Source organism: Carcharhinus amblyrhynchos, chromosome 3 (assembly GCF_965287045.1).
Source record: "Carcharhinus amblyrhynchos chromosome 3, sCarAmb.v2.hapA, whole genome shotgun sequence".
Classification (NCBI taxonomy): domain Eukaryota; kingdom Metazoa; phylum Chordata; class Chondrichthyes; order Carcharhiniformes; family Carcharhinidae; genus Carcharhinus; species Carcharhinus amblyrhynchos.
Genome location: NC_137326.1, coordinates 12,763,787 through 12,785,497, shown reverse-complemented (window position 1 = coordinate 12,785,497; position 21,711 = coordinate 12,763,787). Strand labels below are relative to the sequence as shown.

At 46.1% G+C, this 21,711-nt stretch overlaps 1 protein-coding gene across 1 annotated transcript in view; it reads right to left on the bottom strand.

The window, feature by feature from the left end:
* Positions 1–4,352: 4,352 nt before the first annotated feature.
* LOC145335724 (guanine nucleotide-binding protein G(t) subunit alpha-1) overlaps positions 4,353–21,711 on the bottom strand; it is a 70,079-nt gene continuing 52,720 nt past the window's right edge. Inside the window, exons 4-9 of the mRNA XM_080181454.1 lie at positions 20,981–21,138; positions 18,166–18,294; positions 16,570–16,699; positions 15,240–15,393; positions 6,498–6,709; positions 4,353–4,807 (exon numbers count right to left, since the gene is read on the bottom strand). Coding sequence (XP_080037580.1) covers positions 6,519–6,709; positions 15,240–15,393; positions 16,570–16,699; positions 18,166–18,294; positions 20,981–21,138 — 762 coding nt within the window. The 3' untranslated portion in view covers positions 4,353–4,807; positions 6,498–6,518. The remainder of the gene's footprint in view (positions 4,808–6,497; positions 6,710–15,239; positions 15,394–16,569; positions 16,700–18,165; positions 18,295–20,980; positions 21,139–21,711) is intronic.

Below are 21,711 nucleotides of genomic sequence, written 5' to 3'. Positions count from 1 at the left end.
TGATCTGGTTGATTAACAGGATCAGGTGAGAATGTGGTTAATGGGAGGAGCTAAATATGTCGCAGAGAAAAACAACTTCCAGTTCTGGCTGGGAATTGCTTGAAGACAGAAGCTTTCTGTAAACTGCTGAAACTCATTCTCTGCCTGAAAGCGTGAAAAATGTCTACACTCATAGCAAGTATATTTATAGGTGCTAACTGTATTTAAAGTCTATAAGTGAACTGTTGCTTATTTGGCACTGTAACAGTGATAAGTTAGAAATTAAAGTTGTTTCTTTTCATCTTTTAACTATTGTTTAACTGATAATAGTTATGTTGCTTCATTTGTTAGAGTTATAGTTAAGGTGTGTTATTAAATAAAGTTTGTTTTACTATATAAAAAATCCCTAATCGGTGAGTGGAATTACTCCTAGACTAAAGCATCCTTTCCTCACATTAATGTCAAAATAGAAAAAATTGTTGGGGTCTAGTCTGACTTCACATTGTAACTTGGCATTCTGGCCAAATATGACTCTGCACCCACAGCAATTTAGTTGAATCTTTGCTGTCCTCTGAAATGGATGAGAATTTATAATGGTTATATCAATCCACAATAATAAAATTGTATGGAACACTCAGAATCTGTCTAGGTGTTGGATTTGGATACAACAAAATTATACCCAGTCCAGTCGACACTGTCCTCCCTGATAACATCTGGGAACTTGTACCAAAATTGGGAGAGCAGTTCCATAGTCTAGTTGAGCAACAGTCATACGCATAGGCTTTTACCTTGCGGACAATACCCCAGACCCTCCATTATCATCCATGGGTATCCCATCCCACCGGCAAGACAAACCCTCCAGAGGAGGTGGCACAGTCAGAAAGGTGCAGCCCTGAGATTCCTCAACATCGACTCTGGATGTTGAAGTCTCTGTGGCAAATTTGAGCATCGAAGCCTTCCACGGATCACCACACCGCCCTCCCTCAGTTCTCCTCCTTGCTGAGCATCACTTGGAGGAAACACTGAGAGAGTTACAAGGTTACAGAATGTACTTTGCGAGGAGGACTTCAATGTCCATCACCAAAAGTGGTTTGGTGTCACTGTTAATGACCAGTGATGTCCTGAAGACCTAATCTGCCGGGCTGGGCCTACAACAAGTGGCCCAGTACACCAATAGGTCTCTGACTCACTGTCTGTTAATTCATCCTTTCCTTGGCAGCGTTTTTTAATCAGTTGTTGTTTGCCATTGCTTTCCACTCTCAGGAGCATGATAGGCACATCCCAGTGCCCACCGCAGCTGAAATGGGAATCAAACCCACACAGTTGCCATCATTCTGAATCATACACTAGCTATCTCGTCATTGGAGGCGGTGGCGTAGTGATACTGTCACTGGATTAGTAATGCAGAGACCCAATGTAATGTTCTGGGAACCCGGCTTTGAATCCCACCATGGCAGGTGGTGAAATTTGAATTCAATAAAAAAAATCTGAAATTAAAAGTCTGCTGGTGATCATGAAACCACTGTCATAAAAACCCATCGGGTTCATTAGTGTCCTTCAGGGAAGGGAATCTGTTGTCCTTACCTGGTCTGGACTACATGTGACTCCAGAGCCAAAGCAATGTGTGGTTGACACTTACGTGTCTCCAGGGATGGGCAATAAATTCTGGCCCCACCAGAGATGTCCACATCCCATGAATGAATAAAAAAGCCAACCAGACCTAACCTCACCTATAACGCTCTCCGCTTCACTCAATCTTTCACCACTCCTGAATCTTGAGTCCTTTAAAACCAGTGTTTTATATCAGCTGATGATGACTTAGTCGAGTATTTTTGAGTCTCTTAACTTTGATGGCTTCTCGGCCTTTTATATTAATTTCTCAGAAACAAAATTATGGATGTGACTTGATTGTTCCACTTGTAACAAAAGGAAATGAACAAATACAAAAACAGAAAAATGCTGGAAAATCTCAGCAGGTCTGACAGCCTCTGTGGAGAGAGTAGAGCCAACATTTCGAGTCTGGATGATCCTTCGTCAGCCCTTTCATCAAAATGACATTTTGTTTCAGATTCTGGCATCCGCGGTATTTTGCGTTTATCTACATAAACAAATACCTGTCAGTGGAGAGAGGGCAGGAGAGTAGGACTAATTGGAGATCGATCTTTCAATGGGCTGGCAGAGTCTTGATGGGTCAAATGGCCTCCTTCTAAGTTACATGGTTCTCGGATACTTTGATTTTTAAGAATTTGAATTGTATGAAGTATCTGCATTTTCCAAGCATCCAATCCCTGGCTCACACATTTCGATAGCGCGGTTAAGTGAAACGATGATCGGTTTAAAGCATTAAAGGCCTGACCCCCCCCCCCACCCCCATGGCCACAGGACCTTTAGGACTCTGCATGGGTGAATAGTTATTTTATCTGCTGAGTACAGCACACATCCAGGATGAAAGCGTGCACATCATTTTGTCATGAGCAGTATATTTGAAATGTCTATGGTAATATTCAGTCATCCTCCTCAGCAAATATGGCATGTGTGTATTTAAACATAATCCTCCCACCCCTGGTTTTGAGCATCCTGTTTTAGTCATGCTCGGAAGAAACTCACTTCCTTTCCAAGGAGCAATCGGAACAGTGTGTTCGACTCCAGATGAATTCCTCTGAAAAGCGAGACCATACAAACAGAGGATTCTGCAAGGAATGATTCCGTTCCCCCATCCCCCACCCCACCCCACCCCCAATGTATTTAAAGATCCTTCCCCCCTCATTTATAGGAAATAACCCACAATAACCACCACATTGCTTGGTCAGTTAAATGGAGTTAAAACTGGTCCCTGGATTGAATGATTTACATTTTAATACAGTGATTAAAATAGGAGCTAAAATCCATTGTGTGTAATTGGAGATGTTAAAATTAAACACAGGGTGGCACAATGGTTGAGACTGCTGCCTCACAGCACTGGGGATCTGGGTTCGATTCCTGGCTTGGATCACTGTCTGTGCAGAGTCTGCACATTCTCCCCGTGTCTGCATGGGTTTCCTCTGAGTGCTCCAGTTTCCTCCCACAGTCTGAAAGACGTGCTGGTTAGGTACATTGACCTGAACAGGCACCGGAGTGTGGCGACTCGGGGAGTTTCACGGTAACTTCATTGCAGTGTTAATGTAAGCCTTACTTGTGACTAATAAATAAGTTTTAAAGAGGTATGTTTCTCACAGTCAGGCAAGTGTTTTTTGACATTTCTCTTCAAGTAAGTACACAAGGATATTCTTAGGGTGGCATGGTGGTTAGCACTGCAGTGTCATAGCGCCAAGAACCCGCGTTCGATTCCCTGCTTTGTTGACTGTGCGGAGTCTGCATGTTCTCCCCATGTCTGTGTGGGTTTCCTCCCACACTCCAAAAGACGTGCTGGTTAGGGTGCATTGGCCATGCTAAATTCTCTCTCAGAGCAGGCGGAGTGTGGCGGCTATGGGATTTTCACAGTAACTTCATTGCAGTGTTAATATAAGCGTGCTCGTGACACCAATAATTAAACTTATAAACTTACAAAACGACCCTTGTTTGTAATGCCTCAGAAGCTGCCTAAAAGCAGCTGTGAGTTGACAGATTGAATGAGTATTCCACAGGTATTGAGGTTGTTTTTTTTTTGGCTGTTCTTTTATTGAGTTGACACAAAAGTGGGAGAATCTTTTTCAACACTCATCTGGCAGCCATTTTACCCCAAACTACTCCATGGTCGATGATTGAGCTGTTTAATTTCTTGCAAGAGCACCCTCTATAGGTTTCATAGCTCACTACAGCGTGGACTTTCGATGGGAAGCTTCTGAAAGGACCTCAACACATAAACTACTCTCTAGAGCTGATCGTGTCACAAAATGAGCTGCTTTATGTTCTGTAGAGCTTCCCCGGCAGGTCACTGCTTACGGGGCTGGTCCTTTCCTGTGGGTTCTCCCTCTGCAGGTAGCTCGACGCACTGCAATATGAATGAGAAAAGTGCTGGAAAATCTCAGCAGATCTGACGGCATCTGTGGAGAGAGAATGGAGCCAGCGTTTCGAGTCGGGGAAGGGTCATCCAGACTCGAAACATTTGTTCTATTCCAACCCCCCACTGCAGCTGTCAGACCTGCTGAGATTTTCCAGCATTTCCTGTTTCTGTTTCAGAATCCAGCATCCGCAGTAGTTTGCTTTTATCGCAATATTAATTGTAAGTTGTACATCATTTAGAGATGGTACCTCCGTCTATTCACAGTTCACTGTATTCACTGAACAGTGTCCTTTCTACAAGTGCTCTTACAGCCTTTTTGTGCTCACTACAGAATGAATTGAGGTGTACCTATTGTATTGCATTCATATAGGTTTAATGGCCTCTATAAACATCAGCTAAATTGAGTTGTTTATTTTGTAGACGAGCTCCCACTACATATCCCTAGTTTGCTAGTGTTAATACACAGGGAAACATTGCTACTGTGTAAATTTGCACCCACTGCAAACAATTGTGGAGTGCAAAGGAGACACAGACAATTTTCCAATTCAATTATCACCAATGTTTAGTTGATGGGCGACATTGTATCAGTGTTATTGTAGGAAAGCAATTTTGGTTCAGAGTACAGCTTTTCTTCAGGAGCATAATCATAACTGGCTTGGTCTAGTCTTTACAGGAAAGTAGGGTAGTCATTTTCACAGAACGGCTACTGCGTGCATTCTTAATCGCAGCCAATGACAGCAAGCAGAATGGAAACATCTTCAGCAGACGTAGAATCAGGACCTCTCTGGATTCATTTGTAGTCGGATGAATTTCATGGGTAGTTTTTATTTCAGTAGTATCGAACTCCTGAGATAAAAGACAAAAAAGACAATACAAGATAATAATGCAAATTTATAATCGCTGCCCTTGACAATGAGATGAGGGAGCTATCTTGATGACTCGTGGGGCGCATAGATCAGCTTTAATGTAATACTAAGTTATTGCAGATTGCGACAACTTGCATTTATGAACGTAGAACAAAAAAAATTACAGCGCAGGAACAGGCCCTTCGGCCCTCTAGCCTGCACCCACCATGCTGCCTGACTGAACTAAAACCCCCTACCCTTCCTGGGGACCGTATCCCTCCATTCCCATCCTATTCACGTATTTGTCAAGACGCTCCCTTAAAATTCACTATCATATCTGCTTCCACTACTTCCCCAGCAGTGGGTTCCAGGCACCCAGCACCCTCTGCATCAAAAACTTGCCTCTTACATCTCCTTTAAACCATGCCCCTCGCATCTTAATAGCTTTTGCATCCCAAAGCATTCCAAAGGAGTGTTATCAAATAAAGTTTAAAAGCAAGCCACGTGAGGTGGTAGAACAGTGATCAAAAGATTCGTCAAAAATCTAGGCTTTGAGGAACATTTCAAAGGAGGAATGAGAGCTGGAAGAGTTAGGGAGTGAGTTCCAAAGATTGGGGGCATCTGAAGACATGGGCAACTGCCATGAGTGATGACAATTGTGGACCCATCAGAGAGCTGGCTTGGTGGAGTGCAGAGATTTTGAAAGGTTGTCAAGCTGAAGGAGATTACAGAGAGTGGAGTGGGTGAGTTTATGGAGGGATTTGAACTAAAGGATAATTTAAAACTGAAAACAGATGATTTGGAAGCTAATGTCTTGTCAATTTACATTAAGGTTTGTTAATATCCATTACATTGTTCCGGTTAAGAGAAACTGGTGATGGGTCTTTGAACGCGCAGATAAATGGGAGATAACATTGGGCTGTGTGGGAGGAAAGCTGAGAGACTGAACAAGTCCATAAACTCTCTGTGGAGACACTCTCTTGTATTTTGGTTTCCACTTTATCAATCAGCTTAGATCCTATTAACAGTGAGAAGTCCACCAAGACAGCATTGGAGGCATCAATGTTGAGTTGGAGGTAACAAATTTTGGAATGAAGGAGGGGTATTGATAAAGGTGGTTTTAGATAAGCAGTAGTGAAGAATGGTGAGTTACCACTTCAATTCCCCACTCCACAGCATGTTTGTTATCTTGGGTATTTTGGTGTGAATGGTCTCCCTGCACTTTGGGGATTCTATACCCTGTCCTGTGCCCAAATCCTGATCAGCAAATTCCTGCCAAAATTACTTAATCTGTTGACTCCCTCGCCATTTCCCTAGACATTCCTGTGCAACAACACCCGTAATGGAGGGACTGTAGGTGTTATACAAACAAAGTCAGGGTGAGAAAGACAGAAGGGACGAGGGTGAGGAGGATGGTTTGAGTTTTGGAGGTAGTTCTCCTTATATATTTGGGGGGCGCGGGGGTGGACGGGGTGGGAATGGCTATAACAACACTGCGGCCTAGCCCAAAAAGACTTGGGAACTAGTTGGGTAAAACTGGGACTGAAATGTGGGAGGTAAGGGAAATTAGATTTCTAATGTGATGAAACAACCTCAAGCTATATTTTTATTCTGGGAGTTTAGAACTGCGCTGTTCCAGTTGCCCTCATTACTCTGACCTGCTTTCTCTCTAGTTCCGATGCGGACCATACCTTGGGAGAGCTGGAGTAGGTTTAGAACAGACCGCAGTCTTTCAAGTTCTCTTTGATGATGATGTCTGTCACTGCGTCGAACACAAACTTGACGTTCTCTGTGTCTGTAGCACAGGTCATGTGCGAGTAAATCTCCTTCACGTCTCGTCTCATGTTCAATTCTAGGAATTGGGCCTTAATGTATGCTCCGGCATCCTCCATTGAGTTGTTTCCTGGAAAGGGTGGATAGCGACACAGTGTTATTGAGTTTTCAACATCGTGATGACTTCATTACCTTCCTTAGTCTGATATCCACCAGTCTGAGCTGCATGTCCAGAATGTTTTTTAAATGTACCTCACATGATCTTTATGACACACACACACACATGCTCTCTTCCACGTACCCCTGCGCTTTATGAGATGGATGTGTTTGTAAGTAAGGGTTTCATAAGAACATAAGAAATAGGAGCAGGAGTAGGCCATCTAGCCCTTCGAGCCTGCCCCGCCATTCAATAAGATCATGGCTGATCTGAAGTGGATCAGTTCCACTTTCCTGCTTTCTCCCCCTAACCCTTAATTCCCCTGCCTATCAGAAACCCATCTACCTGTGACTTAAATATATTGAGCGAGGCAGCCTCCACCACTTCAACGGGCAGAGAATTCCAGAGATTCACCACCCTTTGAGTGAAGAAGTCCCTCCTCAACTCCGATCTAAACTGCTCCCCCTTATCTTGAGGCTGTGCCCTCTAGTCCTGCTATCCTTTCTAAGCGGGAAGAGTCTTTCTACCTCTACCCCATCTATTGATTTCTATTAACTAGAAATGCTATTAATTATTAAATGGATTGATTTCTATCAATTGATTTCTATTAGCAGCAGAGTAAACATCAATGGAGAATGTCTGTCTGATCCACCCTGATCCTGTCTGCCTCCAATCTGATTTCTCCCTATCTTAATCCAACATGTATATTGGTATCGGAGGGAGTGTAAGGTGCCTTTACCACAGCATTACCTGGAATCCAAAGGTTAAATCATGACAAGAGATGGCATAAATTAAGGATTTATTCCCACGAATTTAGCGGGTCTTGTGGTTATTTGTTTGGAGCCTTCAGATGTTAAAGGAAACGCACAGGGCTTGATGGAGGTGATGGAGGCGAATTTCCAGCCTTGCCGTGCCTGGCACAGATTGTACCGACCCTGGAAAATTGCACGTAGGCCTAAAACTGGCTTTGTGCCTGACGCCAAGCTGTTTGCAATCATCCCGATTGCTACTGGCCAAAACGGATCTCGCTCAGAAAGGACATAAGGCCGATTAGCATACTTAAATAGCATTTAAATATGTTTAGGCCACTTGATGCCGGATTCTCCCAGCCCCCGGGGCGAACCTGGCGAAAATCACTACTGGTCTCCAGCAGCTGAGCCCAGGTGCAAGTGGCCATACAAAGGCAGGCGGGGGGCATTGAAGTTCCTGTGTGGTTGGGGACACGGCTGAGCAGTGCCCATCTGGGTGGGGATGAGTGGGGAAGGAAAAGGAATCCATATGAATTAAGATTTGTCAAAAGTGATAAAGAATTCTTGCCTAAGAAATATTTGATTCATCGTTGAGGGTGATTTGGATAGCCAATAGTTGATGTACAGCAAAGTATTTGGGATTAGTTTCAGTGGCAGTATGTGTTTTACTGTCTCTCACATTGTTGAAACAAATATTTGGATAAATCTGGCTTGTGATGGTGGAGAGGCAAAATGAGTCTGTTTTGCCACTGACTTGAGGGGAAGTTTTAATTATCATCTTCAGTACACAGAATGTTCCTCCTCCCCCCTCTCCCTCTCTCCCAGAACTCAACAGAGTTGGAGATGGAGGTAATATCGAAAGTCAGTGAGTGATATATGGCAGGAGGCAGGTTGAGAAATGTTTCAAAGTTTAGTTATTAGTGACAAGTAGGCTTCCATTAATACTGCAATGAATGGGTACACTGTGGGAGAATTTAGCGTGGCCAAAGTACCTAACCAGCAAATTTTTCGGACTGCGGGAGGAAACCGAAGCCCCTGGAGGAAACGCAAGCAGACATGGGGAGAATGTGCAAACTCTGCACAGCCACCCAAGAAAAAAAGAACAAAGAAAATTACAGCGCAGGATCAGGCCCTTCAGCCCTCCAAACCTGCACCAACTATGCTGTCCAACTGAACTAAAGCCCCCTCCCTGCCAGGGACCATACCCCTCTATTCCCATCCTATTCATGTATTTGTCCAGACACTCCTTAAAACTCACTATCGTATCTGCTTCCACTACCTCCCCTGGCAGTGAGTTCCAGGCACTCACCAAGTTCTGTGTAAAAACCATGCCTCGTACGTCTCCTTTAAATCTTGCCCCTCGCACCTTAAACCTGTGCCCCCTCGTAATTGACACTTCCACCCTGGGAAAAAGCTTCTGACTATCCACTCTGTCCATGCCTCTCATAATATTGTCAAATTCTATCAGGTCGCCCCTTCAAGCTCCATCGTTCCAGTGAGAACAAACCAAATTTCTCCGACCTCTCCTCATAGCTAATGCCCTCCAAACTGGGAATTGAACCCATGTCCCGGGCACTATGAGGCAGCAGTGCTAACCACTGTGCCACTGTGAAATGGGCGGGCAAATGTGGAGGCAGAAACAGAGAGAGAGAGAGAGAGAGAGAAAACTACAAAGGAAGAGAGCGAGAACTAGAGAGGTGGAAAGATGCATGCTCAAACGTAGAGAGGAACTGGTACCAAAGGAAATCAGTGTTGGATTGTAGTGTGCTCAACTCAGTTTTGTTTGGTGATATTTATAATTTTTGATGTAACGAATAACATTGAATTAGTGTATCTGTCAGACAGAAATATCCAATTATGATGCTACATTATTCAATAATTCTACAGGTCAGGGTTTGTTAGTCTCATAAGAGACAGAAGATAATTAGAATGCTTTGGAATGCTGGCCTTTATTGCAAGGGGGTTGAGATACAAAAAAGTGGAGGATGAATTGGCCTTGGAAAGGCTGCAGCACAGATCAACTGGAATAAAATGAGGGCTAAAGGGTTAAATAATGAGGACAGATTGTACAGAATACACTTGCATTGTTTTGAGTATTGAGGGTTAAGGGGTGATGTGTTTGCAATAGGTGGGGTCTGGAACATAAAGGGTTAAGGGACTGAGTATAGGACTGTCCGCACGGTGATGTGTAAAGATACCTGACCCAGAGCCATGGTCAGGCTGGAGATGGATACAGTGAGACTGGGGTCAGCTCCCTACCTGTCTGTTCTACCGTAAATATCTACGTTGTTATGATCTGTGACGAAAGATTTGCTGTTAATGTAGGATATGAAGCTTATGTCAAGCTGCCCAAAGCTGGATTCTTCAGCATTAAGTATTTAAGAGTTTAAGATAATTAAGTTAGTTAATAGGGTTAGATAGAGGCGGCATGGGTGGGGGGAGGAGGGCAGTTGATGTTAAGCAGAACTAGGGGGCATAACATTAAACTGAGAACTCGGCTATTTCAGCCTAATGTCTTTTTATTGTTGTGTACGGCAGTTTCATATGAAGTCTCTTTAAATGTTTCTGTTTGGCTGTTCACACTTATTCTGCAGCACAGTGGTGCAGTACACACATGCCGCACCCACATAGCATACTGGCGCAGCAGCCACGTAGCACATTGGTGCAGAACACCCACGTAGCACCTACGCAGCAGCTATGCAGCACACCAACAATGCAACACAATGGCGCAACACCCACACAACACACTAGTGCAGTACATCCACGCAGCACCAATGCAGCACACCGGTGTAGCAGTCACATAGCACACTGGCTCAGCGCACGCGCAGCGCACTGGCTCAGCGCACGCGCAGGACACCTGCTTAGCACACCGCACATCTTGGCAGGAATGTGGATGATGTGAGACTGTGTTTTCCAACACCCAAGAAGGGGGTTGGAAATGGGGAACTGTCTCCCCCCAAAAGATGTTCAGAGAGCAGCAGGGGGCAGGGTCATTGAATGTTTTGAACGTAGAGTTGGATTGGTTGTTGACTAGGAAGGGAATCAAAGGTTATCGGGGAGGTCAACAGGAATATGGAGTTGAGGCCACAGTCAGAGCAGCCATGATCTTGTTGAAATGTGTGTTCGAGGTGCTATTCCTGCTCATGATTCATATGTTTGTGCGTTTAGACCAAACCAATTGGAAATGAGGAAACGGTGATCATTAATAATAATCAATAATTCCTCTGTTCTGATGAAAGGCCACCAACCTGAAAGGTAACTCTATGCCTCTCCCCCAGATGCTCCCTGAGTATTCCCGCTGATAGCCCCTCATATTGAAGAAAGGGTGCAGGTCAGCCCCTTAGTGAACACAGGAACAAGCTAGATGGGCTGAATGGCCTGCTCTTCATTCTACATTCCCCTTCTGTGCACATTTCAGTTACATTAAACAGCTTAGCCTCTTTCAACAAGATATGTTCTAGGAGCGTGACAGGAAGAGATATGTAGGAAAATGCAGTCAACAATCCTGTAGGTAAACGTGGACATTTCAATAAAGAATAAAGAAAATTACAGCACAGGAACAGGCCCGTCAACCCTCCAAGCCTGCGCTGACCTTGCTGCCCGAATGAACTAAAACCCCCTACACTTCTGGGGACCATATCCCTCCATTCCCATCCTATTCACGTATTTGTCCAGATGCCCCTTAAAACTCACTACCGTATCTGCTTCCACTACCTCCCCTGGCAGCAAGCTCCAGGCACCCACCACCCTCCGTATAAAGAACTTGCCTCGGTACATCTCCTTTAAACCTTGCCCCTCGCACCTTAAACCTGTGCCCCTAGTAATTGACTCTTCCACCCTGGGAAAAAGCTTCTGATTATCCACTCTGTTCATGCCCGTCATTATCTTGTAGACTTTTATCAGCGTCCGTCGTTCCAGTGAGAACAAACCAAGTTTCCCCAACCTCTCCTCATAGCTAAAGCCCTCCATACCAGGTAACATCTTGGTAAATCTTTTCTGTACCCTCTCCAAAGCCTCCACATCCTTTTGGTAGTGTGGTGACCAGAATTGAACAGTGTATTCCAAGTGCGGCCTAACTAAGGTTCTATAAAGGTGTAATGTTCATCATTTGTGTTGACGCGGGTATACATGCTGTGTGCATACTGTGAATGTGTGTATGTGAACTCAGCTCAACTGCAATGCAGCAACTGAGCCGGATAATGAACCCATGGAAATTAATGTAAAAAACAATGGATTTAACAGACTGAGCAGAAAGGGCGAGGAAATCAGTAAAACAGCTTAGAAATATTGTCAGGTTTCTCTGTAACTATTTTGGTTTGGAAAACATTAAGAGTTCCAGTTGAATAATAACAGGTCTGTATCGCTGTGTATTCACGAACTGAGATCTTCACTGACCTGCTGTTATCTTGTTTGTTCTGAGCTTGGCAAGACTGCAACTAGGATGGGGTGGGGTAAGTATTTTGTGCCGATTGTCAGGGTGGAAATGGCAGCTGGTTGGGAATCGGTCACATGTTGAGGACGTAGCGATGATTCCTGAACTAAATTTGGTTAGGTCACACTCGGAGGACTGTGAACAGCTCTGGTCTCTGTACAAACGACACCAGGGGCACTGGAGATGGCGCAGAAAAAAAGACTCACTCCGAATGATACCGGAACTAAGAGGGAAGAATGAAAAGGGGCAGTTTGAAAAACAACTGATTGGAAGTCTTCAAGACTGAGGAAGGGTCTGAAAGGGGAGACATAGGGAAGGTGTTTCCATTTTGCAAGTGAGACCAAAATTAAGGGTCGTGACTGTAAGATATTTGCTGTAAACCCAATGGGGAATTCAGGAGAAATTTCTTTACCAGTGGAGACGTGAGCATGTGGAACATGTCGTAGGGCGGGCAAGTAGCATAGATGCACTCAAGAGGAGGTTCCATTGAATCCTTCAGTTAGAGAAAGAGGCCATTCGGCCCATTGAATCTGTACCAATCACAATCCCACCCTATCCCCATCACCCTATACATTTACCCTAGCTAGTCCTCCCATCACCAAGGGGCAATTTAACATGGCCAATCCACCTAACCCACACATCCTTGGGGGAGGAAACCAGAGCACCCAGAGGAAACCCATGCAGACACTGGGAAAATGTGCAAAATCTATACAGACAGTGACCCAAGCTGGGAATTGAACCCGGGCTCCTGGCGCTGTGAGGCAACAGTGCTAACCACTGTGCCATCGTGCCACCCATGGTTAGATAAGATAGGCAGGAATAGAAGGATCTGTTGATGGGGTTTAGATGAAAAAGGGTTCGGAGGAGGTTCATGTGGAATATAAACACTGATATTGAGCCAATGGCCCAATGGCAGAACATTGCCTGATAGCGTCAGAGTCCCAGGTTCAGTTCCTGGTTTGGGCCAGTGTTTGTGCGGAGCTTGCATGTACTCCCTGTGTCTGCATGGGTTTTCTCCGGGTGCTCTGGTTTTCTCCCACAGCCTGAAAGATGTGCTGGTTAGATGCTTTGGCCACGCTAAGCTATCCCTCAGTGTACCCGAACAGGCGGCGGAGTGTGGCGAGTGGGGGATTTTCACGGTAACTTCATTGCGGTGTTAATGTAAGCCTACTTATGACACTAATAAATAAACTTTAAACATTATGTCTTGTTGCTGTGCTGTAAATAGGTTGCGGTTTGAACATCCAGGTGATTGCGGTGTCATTTATAACCTCACATGAGGGTTTTGGAATGGAAACATATTTGGGTGTGGAGATTGGAGGGGTGGTTAGCGAGGGTGAGAAGCACAGACTGACCTCTGCCACCTGCCCAAAACCATGTACAGAGACAAGTCACAAGGCTAGCATTTATCGAAGTGAAGGTAATTATTATTTGCAGGGAATAGAGATTTGTATTACACAGTAAATAGGTCTGGCACATGCAGGGTGTAATTCATTTGAAAGTCAAACGTGTTGTTCTTATCTCCACATCAATGTGATATTGTGTGTGGGCAAATAGCAAAGCTGAGAAAAACCTTGTCAGGACTCTGAAGCTCCTCCACAATACTCGGCAACTGGGAGCAGCAACCGATACTTCACAGCATTGAGGTGTTCCAGATCATGAGGGGTGTGGACAGGGTGGATAGAGAGTACCCGTTCCCCTTAGTCAATGGGTCAGCTACACGGGGACACAAGTTAAAAGTGAGGGGTGGGAGGTTTAGGGGGGATTTGAGGAAAAACCTTTTTTACCCAGGGGGTGGTGATGGTCTGGATTGCACTGCCTGGAGGTTGCTGGAGGCGGGATGCCTCACACTCTTTAAAAAGTACCCGGATGAGCACTTGGCGCGTCATAACATCCAAGGCTGTGGGCCAAGTGCTGGCAAGTGGGATTAGATGGGCAGGTCAGGGCCTTACATGGGTCGGTGCAGACTCAATGGGCCGAAGGGCCTCTTCTGCACTGTAGTGTTCTGTGATCCTGTGAACATCACCAATGGGAAATTACAGTCACAGGATGGTTACAGGGGTAATTTCTGGTCTAAAAGTAAGTGGCTGTTCAATAGGAAACATTGACACAAGAGCATGCTGGGAAAAGGATAAACTTGCATTTTTATGGCGCCTTTTGTGGCCCAGGGCATCCCAAGAATGCTGCGTAACCAATGAAATGCCCTAGAAGTGTTGCCATTTGCAATGTCGGAAATGCAGCCGCCTACTTGTGCACAGCAAGCTCCCACAAAGCGCAGTGTGGCAATGATCGTACAATCGGTCTATGCGGTGTTGAATGAGCGATGAGTATGGACCCAGAAGGACACTGAGGTAAACTCGCCTGCTCATCTTCCACGTCACACAGGATTCTTCACGTTCTCCCGGGAGGCCATGTGGGCATCTCGAAATGGCCCACCCCACAGCACGGTGCCTCCTCGAGACTGCACGCGAGGATCAGCCTCAAATCTCTGGAGCGGGACGCGAACTGACTTGAAGCTTCTGAACTCGGCCAGAAGTGCCAGTGGCTGAGCCGCAATTAACACTGAAGGGAATAGTTTCCAGTAAAACTGGAAACACACAATGGCTATGTCATTTGTTTTGGTGTGTTTTGTAGGCAGGATTGTGCAACAACACCAATTGTGTATCACAGTTTCGAGAGACGCCCTGGACAATAAACGCTGCGTCTGGAGTGTGGTGACTAGGGGATTTTCACAGTAACTTCATTGCAGTGTTAATGTTAGCCTACGTGTGACACTAATAAATAAATGTCAACTCTAAAGACCACAGATCATACAGTGAAGCAACTGAGGTACAGATTGGCCATTATTTAACTGGATAGCAGAACAAGTTTGAGGGGCTGAATGGCCTACTCTTCATTTCCATGTCCCTTGTATTAGGCTTTGCTTGGTTTTAGGACTCCTAATTTCTTAAGTAACTATGACCATTTCTTGAGGTTTAGTTTAAAGATGTTAACATTTTCATCTTTACTTTTCATCCTCTCTCTTGGCTGGCTGAAGCTTACTGGTTATCCCTGGTCAGTTCGTGGTCTATATAACTTTGGTAAACAGTCGCAGCTCTCCATGAGGGTGATGTGGAGATGCCGGCGTTGGACTGGGGTGGGCACAGTTTAGCAATCAGTTAAACGCGAACTGGAATTTGTAGGTTTGCACGATGGTGTTTGTAAGATGTGTGCAGATAGTTGCCCCCTCCCCGCTCCCTCCCCATCCCCTCCCCCCCCCCGTTATGGTTCACTTAATTGAAGCCCTGTGAACAATATGATGAACCGTTACATTTGGACTGACCGTCGTAATCTGGGAAGCAAATACTCAAGTGAGTCTTCTTGATCTTCTCCTGGAACACATCCTTCTTGTTGAGGAAGAGGACAATGGAGGTTGCGATGAAGTAACGATGGTTACAAATACTGTTGAAGAGATGCAGACTCTCGTGCATACGGTTCTGTAATTCACCAAGAGCGATCGATTAGTCAGAAAAGAAGCCAAACCAGTTTGGAATAATATTGAAATTAGAACTCGGCTCCTTAAGGCTGAGATTAAGAAGCATGTATTCGCACAAAGGAGCTGTGGAAATCTAAAACTCAGTTCCCTAAAGGAAAACTGGGCCTTTTTTAAGAGTGACCTTGACAGGCCTTTGTTAGGCAGGGTATTTGTGGCATGGTGCCACAGTGGTTAGCACTGTTGCCTCACAGTGCCAGGGACCTGGATTCGGTTTCCAGATTCGGCTCCTGGCCTGGGTCACTGTCTGTGTGGAGTCTGCACGTTCTTCCCATGTCTGTGTGGGTTTCCTCCGGGTGTTCCAGTTCCCTCTCATGGTCCGAGAAACATGCTGGTTAGGTGGATTGGCCATGCTAAATTCTCCCTCAGTGTACCCGAACAGGTCCGGAGTGTGGCGACTGGGGGATTTTCACAGTAACTTCATTGCAGTGTTAACGTAAGCCTACGTGTGACACTAACAAATAAACTTAAACTCTAAGGACTGCAGAACAGACAGTTAAGCAACTGAGGTACAGATTGGCCATTATCTAATTGAATAGCAGAACAGGTTTGAGGGGGAGTATGGCCTACTCTTCATTTTATCACATGTTCCTTGTATTAGGCTTTGCTTGGTTTTAGGACTCCTAATTTCTTGTGTAACTGTGGCTATTTCTTGAGGTTTAGTTTAAAGATATTGACATTTTCATCTTTACTTTTCATCCTCTCTCTTGGCTGGCTGAAGCTTACTGGTTATCCCTGGTCAGTTCATGGTCTATATAACTTTGGTAAACAGTCGCAGCTCTCCGTGAGGGTGATGTGGAGATGCCGGCGTTGGACTGGGGTGGGCACAGTAAGAAGTCTCACAACACCAGGTTAAAGTCCAACAGGTTTATTAGGTAGCACTTAATAAACCCGTTGGACTTTAACCTGGGGTTGTGAGACTTCTAACTCCGTGAGGATCTCAGCGTACGGCAAATGTCACTCATTGTACATCGTTGTGAGGTGTTAGCAGGCAGACTTGCTTCCACGGTGATTGCAGTGGGACCTGGGAGGGTCGGAGGTGGGGGTGATCTGTCTGTTTCCACCCACTCGGCTTCGCGTTAAAGGTGAGGGTCACTTTCAGAGTGCGGGGGCCACTTACCACCTCGTCATCTTCCACCAGCACCATATCGTAAGCGCTGAGCGCCGCGATGAAGATAATGCAGGTGACGCCTTCAAAGCAGTGGATCCATTTCTTGCGTTCAGAGCGCTGACCACCCACGTCAAACATTCTGTGGAGGAAGAAAACGAAGACTGACTGATCACGTGGGAAACACTCCATTCCATCGCACTTCCAGCCCAGGCCTTCAGGTACACCAAGTCACAAAGATTATGCTTGGGAGCGTGACCCTTCTGGGCAAACAATGACTTGTAAAGTAATTCTGTGTAACTGCATTTCTGGTTATTAAGAGATAAAGAGGATAATAAACTTTTAATAGGGCAAACATACAAGGGACAAACATCGGCTCAGCTTTAAGTTAGATTGTTATATAATGGGCTGTAACTTCTAATGGAGCGATTGAGTCAGATTGCCACCTCTTGGAGTTCTTACTTTGGAATCCAGGTGACCCTGACCCACCAAACCTTCCGACTCAGGCCAGTTATAGAAACATAGAATCCCTATAGTGCAGGAGAAGGCCATTCGGCCCATCAAGCCTGCACCGACCACAATCCCACCCAGGTGAGATCTGGGCAGTGTCGTACCTCCCTATGGCCAGCGCTAAGGATTGCCGATTCCCAGGCAAGCAAAAGTCAGCAACCCCCTCCCCTCGTACCCCCCCCCCCCCCACTTTGTTACGGCACTGGCTGCTATTTACCAACCCAGTTTAAAGATCCCATGACAAGGCAGGGTTAGTGCGCTCGCTAGATGGGTGGGACTGAGGGCTTGACTGGTTGGGTGGGCCCAGCCCTGGTGGTGGGGATGGAGGGAGAGGTGCTTAGGCCTGGCCCAGGAGTGGGGGAGTTCCTGTCAGGGGGTGTAGTCCCTTGCAGCTTGGGAGCAGGGGGTGCATCCTGTGGGGCGGTGGAGGGAGTGTCCCATGGGTGGCGGGGGACAGAGGAAGGGGGTCCTATGGTGGGAGTGGGGGATTGTGTGGGTGGAATTATATCATTTGTCAATTACAAGCCCATTCTGCAAGTTTGTGGATATCATCATTAGGTGGCAATGATGGCACAGTGATTAGCACTGCTGCCTCACAGCGCCAGGGACCTGGGTGGGTTCGATTCCGGCCTCGAGTTTCTGTCTGTGTGGTATCTGCATGTTCTCCCTGTGCCTGCACGGGTTTCTTTGGGTGCTCCAGTTTCCTCCCACAGTCCAAAAGATGTGCAGGTTAGGTTGTTTGGCCATGATAAGTTGCCCCTAGGTATCGGGGGATTAACAGGGGTTAGGGGGAATAGGGCCCTAATAGGGAATAGGGTGGGATTGTGGTCAGTGCAGGCTTGATGGGCCGAATGGGCTCCTCCTGAACTGTAGGGATTCTATAACCCTGCTTCTACCACTCCCTGAGGAAGAGAATTCCAGACCCGTGATTCTCCGAAGGAAAAAAACAATACCCCTCATCTCCATTTAAATAGAGCCTTTATTTTTAACTGGTGTCCCTTAGTTCTGAGACAGAAGCTTATGGCAGCTTAGCTTGCTGAGTTAGGATAGGTTTGCAGACTGGGGAACGTTAACGAAATTCATCCCCATTCTCGGTACCTGAAGTTGAGATCTTTAAATCCAAATTGGGTCTCGATAATTCCGGTGGTTTTGACTCTTGAACGCAGTACGTCTTGCTCAGTGGGGAGATACCCTGGCTGTACAATTCGATCCAGGTCATTGAGATAGCTGGAGAGGTCAAAAGAGAAGGAAAGGAACAAGACTCAGCGACCAGACATCAGATTAGCTGTTGACAATTCAGGGGAGGTCGGAGAAAGGGGAAGGCAGAATGGGGGATCTTGTTGATTCTTGTTGGTCTGAAGCCTGTCATTTTTTTGGTTTTATCCCTAACTCTCTCGGCCTCACTATCCACATGTTTGATTGGCTCAGTCGTGGCACTCGTGCCCCTGTCCACCAAAGGCTATCAAATTGAGGCCGAGTGTGTAAACCTGGGACTGTGCGGCCAAATTCCCCTCCAACTCGATTTTCAAGTTTGTTGATGACACCACTGTAGTGGGCCGGATCTCAAACACTGATGAGTACAGGAATGAGATAGAGAATCTGGTGAACTGGTGTGGTGGCAATAACCTCTCCCTCGATTTCAACGAAATGAAGGAGATTGTCACCAACTTCAGGAAGCTTAGTGGAGGATAGGCCCTTGTCTACATCAACGGGGATGAAATAGAAATGGTCGCGAGCCTCACATTTTTAAGTGTCCAGATCATTGAGGGACAAACCAGATCCAAACTGACAGGATGAGGCATTGTCACCCCCACCTCTCTCCCCACCCCCGGCTCAATCTAATGCTTCATTTTTGCTAACAAGCCGAGATGGCATTGAAAAATTGCATCAGGTAAAGCCTCGATTTAACCTCGTTGGCCACCCCGATCCTTAACTCTACCTTAACCTTCTGGGCAAAGCATGATCGTAGGCATCAGCGCACCCTCAGTGCAATGGGCTAGCCTCGAAGATTCCATAATGACATTAGCAAATCAACTGGCCATTTACTCCACTTGCTGTTAGTGGCACCTTGCTGTGTGCAATCTAGTCATTATCATTTAAAAATAGTTTGGGACATCTTGGGGATTTGAAGGGTGCTGTATAAATACAATTTGTTTTTAACTTCATCTCCAAACTCACCATCTTGGCCTTTTGGCTAAGATCCAGCATCAGATTAATCCCAAGATGGGGCACATTGCCTTATCTTGTCAGCTTCATAGAATCCCTATGCAAGGTCACTTGGCCCATCAAGTCTGCCCCCTGACACTGATGGACAATTTATCACGGCCAACCCACCTAACCCACACATCTTTGGGCTGCTGGAGGAAACTCACGCAGATACGGGGAGAACGTGCAGACTCCACACAGACTGTGGCCCAAGCTGGGAATCGAACCCAGGTCTCTGGAGCTGTGAGGTAGCAGTGCCACCCACATTGCTGCAGCTCTGCATTCACATGTAGACCAGACAGTGTAGGGACAGCAGATTTCCTTCCCTAAAGGACATCAGTGAACCAGTTGTGTATTTCTGACAATGGTTTCATGGTCTTCCATAGATCCTTAATTCCAATTATTACTTGGATATTGTTTGTCTCTCTCTCAGGGACTGTAAATTGGATTCAATTCTAATTTTGAATTTGGAGCAAGCAAGGAATGGGTTCGGGTTTGCCTGGTCCACTCTGGCTTTGTAACTTTAAGGATGGAGTATAGATTTTTTTAAAAAACCACCTCAACTTTGCCTGTACTCATCAACTTCACGAACCCCGTTCCTGTTTGATGCCCAATTCTTTTTGACACTCTTTGTCTAATGCAAGGTGCATTTGGAATCTTTTTTGCTCAGTGTGTTAAAATTGCAATTAATTCGATATAATTCAAGGGCGCCATAACATAGTGACTGATGGTCTGGTTCAAATCCTACCATGGCAACTGGGTGAATTTAAATCCATTAAATTAATAAATCTGAAGTAAAAAAGCTAGCCTTGTTAATCGTGATCACGAAACGATCAGAATATTGTAAAGAAACCCGATCTGGTTCACTAATTTTTTTTAGGGAAGGGAATTGGCCATTCTTACCCGTCCCTTACCCTGGGGCAGCACGGTGGCACAGTAGTTAGCACTGCTGCTTCACAATGCCGGAGGACTTGGGTTCAATTCCAGCCTCAGGTCACTATCTGTGTGGAATTTGCACATTCTCTCTGTATTTGCGTGGGTTTCCTCTGGGTGCTCCAGTTTCCTCCCACAGTCCGAAGATGTGCGGGTTAGGTTGATTGGCCATGCTGAATTGCCCCTTAGGGTCAGGGGGATTAACAGGTGGCCGAACGGCATTGTCACTCGACTAATAATCCAGAGACTTGAGGTAATGCCTTGGAGGTCTGGGTTCGAATCCCATGGCCGATGGAGTTTGGACTTAATTAAAGTCTACAATTAGAAATCTAATGAAACTATTGTCAATGGTTGTAAAACCCACAGCAATGTCCCTTAATCGCCCTCTGGGATGGCCAAGCAAACCACACGGTTGTCACAAACTGCTACTATGGGGGCACCTGCACCAGATGGACAGTAGCACAGACCACCTTCTTGAAGGGCAACATTGCTTACATCCCTTGAATGAATCAAAAAAGATGTATTTGTTGTTCCTGCAGTACCAGCTTTCGCTGGCAGATGGTGGTGTTGTGCTGTCAGAGTTTTAATACAGTACAACTTCGCCATCTATAGGCAGAGGAGTGCCTAACAGCACAGGGGAAACCTCAAAGCGTTCACTCGACAACCCACTCTCGGAGTGCAGCTGGGGCGGTTCTGTTGGCAAACGCGGCAACAATTCTACCTGCAGCAACTAGCTACTAGATTAGCTGTTTTTCCCTATAAAGGAGCCACCTACTAGCCGGCAGAATCGTTCAGTTGGTACTCCGAGGCTCGCTCGAAGCAGGCCTGGATGCCGCTGTCCTTCCAGAGACGGCTGATAATTTCGTACAGCTCATTTGGCATGGTCCCCTCATCGATCGTATCAGCTAGATGCATCAGTTTGCGGGAGTCATCCTGTGGGGGAAAGTGGATTTCGTAAGAATGTGTTGCCGGTTTTTCGCCACGAGTTCAGTCTGTGACCGCAGAACGGAATGTCGGAGCAAGAATCAGAGAATCTACAGTGCGGAAGGAGGCCATTTGGCCCATCGAGCATGAACTCTGATAGACAGGGGAATTATGGGTTATGGAGAGGAAGCGGGAAAGCGGAACTGATCCACTTCAGATCAGCCATGATCCTATTGAATGGCGGGGCAGGCTCGAAGGGCTGGATGGCCTACTCCTGCTCCTACTTCTTATGATCTTACGTAACTGACAACAACCCCACCCAAGCCCCATCTCCATGACCCCATGCATTTACCCTCGCTAATCCCCCTGACACTAAGGGACAACTTAGCATGGCCGATCCACCTGATCCGCACATCTTTGGACTGTGGGAGGAAACCAGAGCACCAGGAGGAAACCCACGCAGACACAGAGAGAATGTGCAGGCTCCACGTAGACAGTAACCCGAGGCCAGAATTGAACCCGGGTCCCTGGCACTGTGAGGCAGCAGTGCTAACCACTGTGCCACTGCGCCACCCCACGAAA